This window comes from Nuphar pumila, chromosome 14, assembly GCF_984573655.1.
Source record: "Nuphar pumila chromosome 14, dmNupPumi1.hap1.1, whole genome shotgun sequence".
NCBI classification, from domain to species: domain Eukaryota; kingdom Viridiplantae; phylum Streptophyta; class Magnoliopsida; order Nymphaeales; family Nymphaeaceae; genus Nuphar; species Nuphar pumila.
The window spans coordinates 2500700-2511015 of NC_143262.1; the positions used below are offsets into that span (position 1 = coordinate 2500700).

The window sequence follows — 10316 nt, forward strand, 5'->3', positions numbered from 1 at the left end:
GATAGAAACATTCTGTCTCAAACTCCGTCGCAACTTCGTGATGAATGAGCGACAAAATTTGTTCGTCGTTAATTCCATCGCTAAGTGGCGATGGATTTTGTGACTGAATTTTTCAGAAGCTAATCCGTGGCTACTTTTCAATTTAAACGGCGAATTTTTTTTCACCCCCTTCGCACTTTTCCCCTTTTCACTGGACGCAGCCGCCCCCGAGCCTTCTCTTCTTCTCCTTTCTCTTCCTCGTCCGCAGACCGATCGAAGCCACGTCGTCGCCGACCCCCGCCGACCGACTCTTGTCTTCCCCTCCTTCCTCTCTCATTTCCCTTCCCTTCTTCTTTTCCCCTCTTCCTTTCTTTCTCCTGTGTTTCCCCTTTCGTCCAAGAACCCATGGGTGCATAGTCGCCACGCCATTCTGGCGACCCCCTCTTTTTTGAAACCCTCCACTGCTGACGCTGGAAGCCGGTTGAGCCACCACCGTGAAGTGTCCGTTTGGGCGCCTGCCGAAGACCAGTGGGCTTTGTCACCGCCGTGACCTCCTCCTCCTCTTCCTATTTCCCCTGCTCTTCCCTATTCAGGCGCCGATCAGAGGCAAACCAACCCCTATTGTGACTCGATGCCGCTACCATGCCGCCGGGAGCTTTACATAAGAGCAACCACTTTTTAAAACTCTCCAGGGGACCTTTGCCAAGAATCATATTGGTGATTATGGCTTCAAGACATCCCAATTGGTAAACCTCAACTTGGCTGAGCACCAATTGCTGATAAAAGTGGGTTTAGTTCATCCAGTCATGGTTAGAAGCCACAGGTCCATGAACTGGCAAACTTTGGATTCTTAGGCTCTGTACAATTCGCATTCATCACCATTTTTACTCATTTTTGTTATGTAGCTCTTGCTTTACATGCATTGGCAGTCATAGTATCTAGATTTTAAAAGATTCTCTGAGATGGGAAAGGAATGTCAAAAACCATTGGCATATTTTGGTCACTTTGGTAAGCATTGGATTCTTGGAGGACAATGCAGATTCCCCTTTTCCTCTTTCAGTATGTGATGAGCTCAAACTTGTAAATTACTCTAAATATCATGTTATCTTCCTCTAACTGGATGGCTGAGTTTAGTTGTTCACCAATGCCATGATTTAGCAATAAGGGGGGACAGAAAATGTAAGATTCCCTTTGACGAAGATATGCTATTGAGTAACAAGCATGGAACATTGAGAATCAGTGCCTGTTCGCATAGGTCACAGTTACGGCCTTAAGAAACTCCTGTTAACAGAAGGAAACTACAGCCATCTCGTCATAATGATATATAGATTGGAAATCTGCATTGTGATAAATTCTTTTTGTGATGGTTTTTAGACTTTTGGAGTTCTGCATTGGCTGAACATGATTTATTATGCATTATTTTGTTGTTTTTGTATTTGTATTACATGGTTAACGATATTAGTTGGTGGTTCTGCTATTTAACATTTGCTTTCTCCTTTTACATTTTATGTTGATGCTATGTGCAAGTGAAGTACGTACCTATTGGTAATTGCAGCAACCATTGCAACATTAACAGATATTGGATACTTATGGTTTAGAGAATTTTATTTGGAGACATCTCGTGTAATTAAGATAAAAATTGTATTTCTGCTAAGTGACACTTTTCATAGAAATGCTATTACTTTTTCTTAATTTAGTAATTATGCCAGCACCGTCATTTAGGAATATTGGTAGGTTTCTTCCATAATCAAATAGATCTACTGGACTCCATATCATTATTGAGGAGAATCAATCATTAAAGGAGAGAATTTCTTATCTGCAAGGGACCACTTCCCTACTGCTCTTGCGCTTGGTGCCTTTTTTGAAGAGAAACTCTATATGCACCTAGGTTCCATATGCCTCTGGACAAGCCATCTGTGATGCTCCCATGCTAGTGTTGAAACCCTTTCTATACTCATCTTTTAGCTAGCTTGGATCATGTTGCAAAGCTAAAACAAAGATTGCATTAAGACACATATATGACAGTGTATGGTTTCAGGTAGCATGCCTAGTGTCATATGTTGATCCAAATCTTTATATGTTCTTTTTGTCCTATAAATCTAGTCTAAGGTTTTTGAAGGTTATGATTATCAACTTGTCTGTTGGTTTATTATGCAGGTTTACCACAATAAAGGAAGAATACTTTTTGTGCTGTTGGATTGGAAAGGACAGCATTCAGGTAAATTCTTTTGCTTTATCTATTTATTGTATTGTTATTGTTAGTTTTAAATGGTGGTGAAACTTGAATGTAAACTCTATTCTATAAACATTCACTTGTGCTTCCAGTATATGTTATAGTCCCATAGCATGTTGATTTATGAAATTGGCAAGTTGAAAAGTGGAGAGTTTGTAGATCCAGGAGATGAACTTTTTCTTGGCTTGTTTCTTTCCAAGAAATATGCTAGTTGAAATACCATAGGACTGCATTTGCAAATCTTTTTAACATTATGGTTATGCTTAGCATAATTTTCATGTCTTATTCAGCAAGACTTAATGCTTCTTGCTTCCTTTCTGATCATGTAAAGACATTCCATTGTGTCTTTATTGACCCTTTTGGACTTGATCTATGATATTAATTTTATGTATTCACTTCTCACAAGACAATTAATAAATTGAATATTTGGTTATGTTTGCAGGAGGACCAGATGACTGCAACTGGATTTTCAAATACAATGGCAAACTCTTTGAAAGGAAGACCTGTTCAGGTATGATCTAGTTGAATTGTGGAATACTCAAAACTGTAATGAAAAAAGGCGGAAGCACCAATAGAGCAAATGTCACTCTTAAAGAGTGACCACTAAAGCCAAGAACACAAACACCAAATGTGCACACACAAAAACTCTCAAATATGGAAATGACTTAAAGTCATAAGTTGGATATTATTGAAGAAGAGAAGAGAGAGAGGGGTATAAACCCATACATTTAAGAGGGGAAGACCTCCTCTATTTATAGAGGAGGGAAGCACTAAAGGAACCACAAGGGGGGGGCTCCCTTGTAGTCGTTGGGAGCCCCAACGGTCAGAAATCTGACCGTTGGAGCCCCAACGACTACAAGTGTGGGGCCCCCTTGTGGTCTTTACAAAAAAGGAAAAATAAAGAAAAAAAAAGAAAAGGAAAAAGGGAAAAAGAGAAAAAATAAAAAAGAGAAAAATACATAAGTGGTTTTACAAGAATACCCCTATTGGGTATTTATCTAAATGAGAAATAATATATATATACATATATGTATATACATATACTTATATATATACGGATGTATATATATAAGTATATATATATATATATGTATATATATATATTTTAACAAAAAGGAAAAATAAAGAAAAAAAAGAAAAGGAAAAAGGGAAAAAGAGAAAAAATAAAAAAGAGAAAAATACATAAGTGGTTTTACAAGAATACCCCTATCGGGTATTTATCTAAATGAGAAATAATATATATATATATATATATATATATATATATATATATATATATATATATATATATATTTTAACACGCCCCCTCAAACTTTACGGGGAGAAGACCGAAAGTTTGCTAAGGAGGAACATAAATCGTGGAGTTGGAAGCGCTTTGGTGAAGAAGTCAGCCAACTGATATTCTGAAGTAACATATGGTAACGAAATAGTCCCTCTGAGATATTCGTCTCGAACATAATGGCAATCCATCTCGATATGCTTTGTCCGTTCATGAAAGGTGTGATTGCTGGCAATGTATATCGCACTTTTGTTGTCACAGCAGAGCTTGGTAGGAGTGGAAATGAGAACGCCCATGTCGGCAAGGAGACTTCTGAGCCATACGATTTCCATAGTTGTCATCGCCATAGCCCGATACTCAGCTTCAGTAGATGATAAGGAGACTTTCTGCTGCTTCTTACATCTCCACGAGATGAGAGATTCTCCTAAAAAGATACAAAGACCCGTAATTGAGATACGATCATTGGGATTGCCTCCCCAGTCAGCATCAGTAAAAGCAGTCAATTCAAGAGATGAGGAAGAGGATAAGAAGAGTCCCTTTGAGATGGTATTTTTGATATATCGCACAATTCTCATTACGGCCGCCATATGAACTGTGGTAGGTGCGTGCTGGAACTGGCTTGCTGCATGAACCGCATGAGCTATGTCAGGACGGGTGATGGATAGATAAGTGAGGGATCCAATTAATTGACGGTAGGGAGTTGGATCTTCAAGAAGAACACCATCTTCAAGTCTAAGTTTTGCATTGATAACTTCGGGAGTCTCAACTTTCTTTTCGTCAGATATTCCTGATTTGGTACAAATTTCAGCAGCTAACTTCATCTGAGATAAGATGTATCCACGTTCGGAATAAGCCACTTCAATACCTAAGAAATATCGTAAATAACCATGGTCAGACATATCAAAGGTATCTTTTAGCATAGACTTAACATCATTTACTCCCTTTTTGTCATTCCCAGTGATGATCATATCATCAACATACAACAAAAGCATAATAATGGAGTCACCTGTTCTCTTCACAAAAAGAGCAGTGTCAGTATAACAAGAAGAAAAGCCTAAATTTATTAATACGTTACTAAACCTATCATACCAAGCTTTAGGTGCTTGCTTAAGACCATATAAAGCCTTTTTTAATTTCAAAATTTTTTCATTTAAGTCCATACCTGGAGGTGGTTCCATATACACTTCTTCATTTAAATTACCATTCAAAAAGGCATTTTTAACATCAAGTTGAAAAATTGGCCATTTTTTAACTGCGGCTATAGCAATAAGAGCTCGAACACTAGTCATTCGAGCAACGGGGGCAAATGTTTCATCATAATCTACCCCATACTCTTGGGCATATCCTTTGGCTACCAACCTAGCCTTATATCTTTCCAATGAACCATCACTCTTAGTTTTCACTTTAAAAACCCATCTACATCCAATGAGTTTCTTGCCATTGGGAGGATCAATGATTTCCCAAGTTTGTGCCTTTTTAAGGGCATTAAGTTCAAGTTGCATAGCATCATTCCAATGGGCATATTGCTTAGCATCATTGTAATGAGATGGTTCATGAAAAGAGTGAAGAGCAAGAAGACATGCTCGAAAATTAGGCTAAAAAGAATCATAAGAAACAAACCTATTTGGTATTTTAGAAATTCGATTTGACCTTCTTTGAGAAGTCTCTTCGATGGACTCATTTTGGGAAAATCTTTCAAAGGCACAAGGAGGATTCCTTTCATTCCTTCTAGAGTAGACTTGTATTTGTCTTGAACCATTTTATTCTAAGTTTTGATCATCGCTTGGATGTTCAACAAGATCTTCACTAAGGAATTCATTAGGATCAATATGATCATCTTTAGGCAATAAGTCAAATAAGAATGAATAATCAATATTTTCATTTGGTTGGGGCGAAAAACCACTTTCCTCTTCAAGGAATGTGACATCTTTAGAAATATAAAGCTTGTTTTTAAGTATGTCAAAACATCGATATCCTTTTTGTTTTTCGTCATATCCCAAAAAAATGCATTCAATAGCCCTAGGGGAGAGTTTATCATTCTTGTGGGTTAAAACAAAGCATTTGCATCCAAAAATTCTTAGTCTTTTATAATCAGGAGACATATTGTAAAGTTTTTCAAAAGGAGAAAGATTTTTCAAGGAGGACGAAGGAGTTCTATTGATAAGATACGAAGAGGTTAGAACCGCCTCGGCCCAGAAAGATTTTGGAATGTTTCTTGAGATTAATAACGTTCTTGTAGTCTCTATTATGTGCCTATGCTTTCTTTCCGCAAGGCCATTTTGTTGTGGAGTGTTGGGGCAAGAACGTTGGTGAAGAATTCCATTTTCTTTCAAATAGGTTTGAAAATCATTGGACATATATTCGCCTCCCGAATCGGATCTAAGAATAGATAGATTTCCCAAAAATTGGTTTTTGACCATTGCATGAAATTCTTTAAAGAAGGAAAAAACTTCGGATTTACGACTTAGGAAGTAAATCCATGTGAATCGAGTAAAATCATCAATAAATACCACGTAATACGAAAAACCACCTTTAGACAAAATAGGGGAAGGTCCCCACACATCGGAATGAATAAGTTCAAATGGCCGAGTGGTAAAGTAACTTCTTTGTGGAAATTGAATAGCTTTAGATTTCCCAAAAATGCAATCTTTACAAGTCATGTGATTGTCTTTACAAGTATTGTTCAAAAACGGAAAAAGAGACATTTTTACAAAATTTGGATGGCCAAGTCTCTCATGCCATATTCCAATACTTTTGTCCTTTACAAGATTACATGATGGCTTAGATGGAAGAGTCAAAAAATCCATAAAATAGAGGTCACCCCTTCTATGGCCTTGCCCAATCAGCTTCCCTGACTGGAGATCCTGCACGGTGCAATCCTTGGGTGAGAAAGAGACTTGGCATCCATGATCGGTAATTTGAGATACGGAAAAAAGGTTTAAATTTATTTTAGGAACGATTCTTACTTTAGGAACAAAAAAGTTTTTAAAATTAAGAGATCCAATACTTTCAATTTTTAATGATGTACCATCGGCCGTTGAAACACAAGAAGATATAGGTTCGGAAAAAATGTTTGAAAGAGAATTTTTATGAGATGTCATATGAAAAGAAGCACCGGAATCTAGTATCCACATACCTGGAGGAGATGAAGAGTAGGCAATGGCGGCCCCGGATGTTGAAGGAGAAGCCTTGAGTAGATGTTGGAGAGCTTCGGAGATGTGATTTAGAGTTTCTTTGATATCTCCTTCTTTTGTGCAATCTTCCTTCTTTGGAGAATCTTCTCCAACGGCGGCAACTTTTCCTTTAAGCTTTGGGCAAACCGGTCTTATGTGCCCCGGTTCATTACAATAATGGCATATAATCCCCTTTCTAGGTCCATAGTTATTTTTGTTAAAGTGGGGACGTCTATATGCTTTAACATTAGATCCGGGCCTAGTAACGGCCAAAACATCATCACTCTTAATGCTCAAACCAAGCCGAGTTTCTTCTTGACATATCTCGGCAAGGGCGTCTTCAATAGGTAGGGCTTTGCTTCTATGGAGAAGAGATGCCCTTGTTCAAATTCCGGGCGAAGACCATGAAGGAATTGAAAAAAGTGCTCCTTTTCAATTTGTTCCCCTCTTAGCTCAATATCTTGAGGAGCAACCCACTTAGGCTCAAGAAGAGCAAGCTCATCCCAAAGGGGGGTTAGAGAGCTAAAATAGTCCCGGACACTCATGTCCATTTGTTTGGTAGAACGGATTTTCTCTTGACAAAAAAGTTGTCGAGCAAGATCCTTTTGGGTATACATACCCTTAAGGAAAAACCAAGCCTCATTGGCCCTTCTAAATTTGGCAATATTAGCACAATTTTTAAGATCTACATTGTTCATGAACCATGCCAAAATTTTGGCATGGTTACTTTCCCAATCCTCAATTTTGGATTGATGTTCATTAATGGCTTTGATGCGTTCATCGCCATCTAAAGCCTTCTCAATCTCGTTTTCAATTTTGGTGAGAACAAGAGAGGGTTCGGGAGTAGTTCCCATAACAAAACCCCAAAGTTTCTTACCTCTTAGGTGATTTTCCATCGCGGAGGCCCACATGAGGTAGTTGGACCCATTTAGCTTAAAAGAGAGCTCCACTTTAGAGTCACGTTCCATTGGCACCAACTATTCTTCTCTTCTTCAAAAAACTTTGAGAGGCACGCGTTCCAAGATGACAAAAGAGAAGCCCAATCACCAACCGAGCTTTGATACCATGTAATGAAAAAAGGCGGAAGCACCAATAGAGCAAATGTCACTCTTAAAGAGTGACCACTAAAGCCAAGAACACAAACACCAAATGTGCACACACAAAAACTCTCAAATATGGAAATGACTTAAAGTCATAAGTTGGATATTATTGAAGAAGAGAAGAGAGAGAGGGGTATAAACCCATACATTTAAGAGGGGAAGACCTCCTCTATTTATAGAGGAGGGAAGCACTAAAGGAACCACAAGGGGGGGGGCTCCCTTGTAGTCGTTGGGAGCCCCAACGGTCAGAAATCTGACCGTTGGAGCCCCAACGACTACAAGTGTGGGGCCCCCTTGTGGTCTTTACAAAAAAGGAAAAATAAAGAAAAAAAAGAAAAGGAAAAAGGGAAAAAGAGAAAAAATAAAAAAGAGAAAAAATAAAAAAGAGAAAAATACATAAGTGGTTTTACAAGAATACCCCTATCGGGTATTTATCTAAATGAGAAATAATATATATATACATATATGTATATACATATACTTATATATATACGGATGTATATATATAAGTATATATATATATATATATATTTTAACAAAAAGGAAAAATAAAGAAAAAAAAGAAAAGGAAAAAGGGAAAAAGAGAAAAAATAAAAAAGAGAAAAATACATAAGTGGTTTTACAAGAATACCCCTATCGGGTATTTATCTAAATGAGAAATAATATATATATACATATATGTATATACATATACTTATATATATACGGATGTATATATATATATATATATATATATATATATATATATATATATATATATATATATATATTTTAACAAAAACATTCAAGAGGTCCAATATATTTAACTACCCAGCTTCCTAGCTACAGGGATGCATATTTCAAGGAAAAGAACCACCACAGTTTATTGCACTCTTTCAGCCTATGGTTATCTTGAAGGTTATTTTCTTGCAGATTCTATTTTCTTTCAGCCATGTCAACTTTATGTGTTGAGTGTTTTTGTTGTTTTTATTGCCTTGCTGTTATATTATTCTAATTCCCTTGTTATCCTATTCATATTTTTGTTAGTGGCACTCAATTGCATATCACAGGTACATGTATTTTGGTTAGGGTCTTGGCATTTCTAGTTGTGAGTGCAGAATTTTTACCTTTCCTCTTCTAACTCATAGATCTTGTATGTTATCATGCAGGAATCAAAACTTAAAGTGCTATTTCACAACGTTCTTTCTGTTGATGAGCTTTACTGTTTGGGTCTTGAGGGCCTCAAAGCAGATGTTATCCTTGTTGACTCAGAAAAAGATAAAAAACTATGTAAGCTATAGAATTTCATTGTAGCATTGGTGCAAGGATTGCACTCAAATCCAACGTCAATGATAAAAAAAATAACAGGGAGTGGTCATTATTCTAAATTTCTAACATTGATTGTAAGGATTTTGTCCATTATGCTAAATTGCATGCCACTGCTATGCATTCTCATCAGACTTTCATGACCAGAAAGTAGTCTTCGGGCTCTTTTACATATTACTGTTGTGCTGTTAATTGTTGCAATAGCAATCCATATTACTTGTGTATTTGTATTATGGGTATTTTGTGGAACAATGACGTTATGTTATTTTCCTCTTTTGGATAAATGAAATTTTTTAATTTGTATATCAGAGTTATGTATTGGTGACTATAAAAAATTATATGTAATAATTTTGATATGAATCATAAAAATGCAGTTATGCACTGTTTAGGCATATAGAATTTGATATCCGAATTTGGATGTGATCACAACAGCCATCATTTTTCAGTATCTATGTCACCCATTTTTTTTTTTAAAATTTTGCGATGGATAATATCTGTCTCTAATCCATTCGCGATGGATTAGCGATAGATAATATCCGTCGCTAAAATAGCGATGGATATGATCCGCCGCTAATTAGCGATGAGTTAGCGATGGATCATATCCATCGCTATTTAGTGACCACGATTATGCGATGGACGCTTTCCATCACTAAACACTTTAGCGATGGATTAACGATGAAAAGCGTCTATCGCTAATCCACATTTTTCTTGTAGTGTTTCTTTATGATTTTGTGCATTGTTGATTATGTATAAAGTGTCTCTCATTTGCAAAGAGAGAATAGCAGAATAATAATATTAAAATAACAAAAAATATATGTTAAATACCAATCTTTTCATAAAGGTACCCTTAATATGCTAAACACTTAAAATGAATGATATTATCGTACATAAAAATATTACATCTCATATAGAGATCTTCTTCTCCATGACTCATGATTCATTCTTGTGATTTAGTATAGTATGTGAACCAAAATAAAAATTGAATCGAGATAACAGTAAAGAAGCTCAATATTGTGTTTTTTGTGTCAATGGGTCAAGTGGGACAACGTTGGATTTTTGGGTCAGATCGGATCCAACCTAGATGTGACCCATATTGATCAAGGTACATCAAAGGTCCAATTAATATCATGGGGGTTATGGCTGCAGGACAATTATGTGAATATAAAGAGGTCACATAACTATCGATCAATGTGGCAATCATAATCTCCCACTATAAAATAGGAGACCCATGGTACTCTGATGAGTAC

General features: G+C 36.6%; 1 protein-coding gene across 1 annotated transcript; it reads left to right on the forward strand.

The window, feature by feature from the left end:
• The first annotated feature begins 207 nt into the window (after positions 1-207).
• LOC149816063 (uncharacterized) lies at positions 208-9177 on the forward strand. Its single transcript, XM_089988172.1, has 4 exons — positions 208-725; positions 2137-2197; positions 2655-2723; positions 8913-9177. The coding sequence occupies exons 1-4, from the start codon at positions 622-624 to the stop codon at positions 9042-9044; spliced, it is 366 nt and encodes a 121-aa protein (XP_089844298.1). The 5' UTR covers positions 208-621; the 3' UTR covers positions 9045-9177.
• Positions 9178-10316: the final 1139 nt, after the last annotated feature.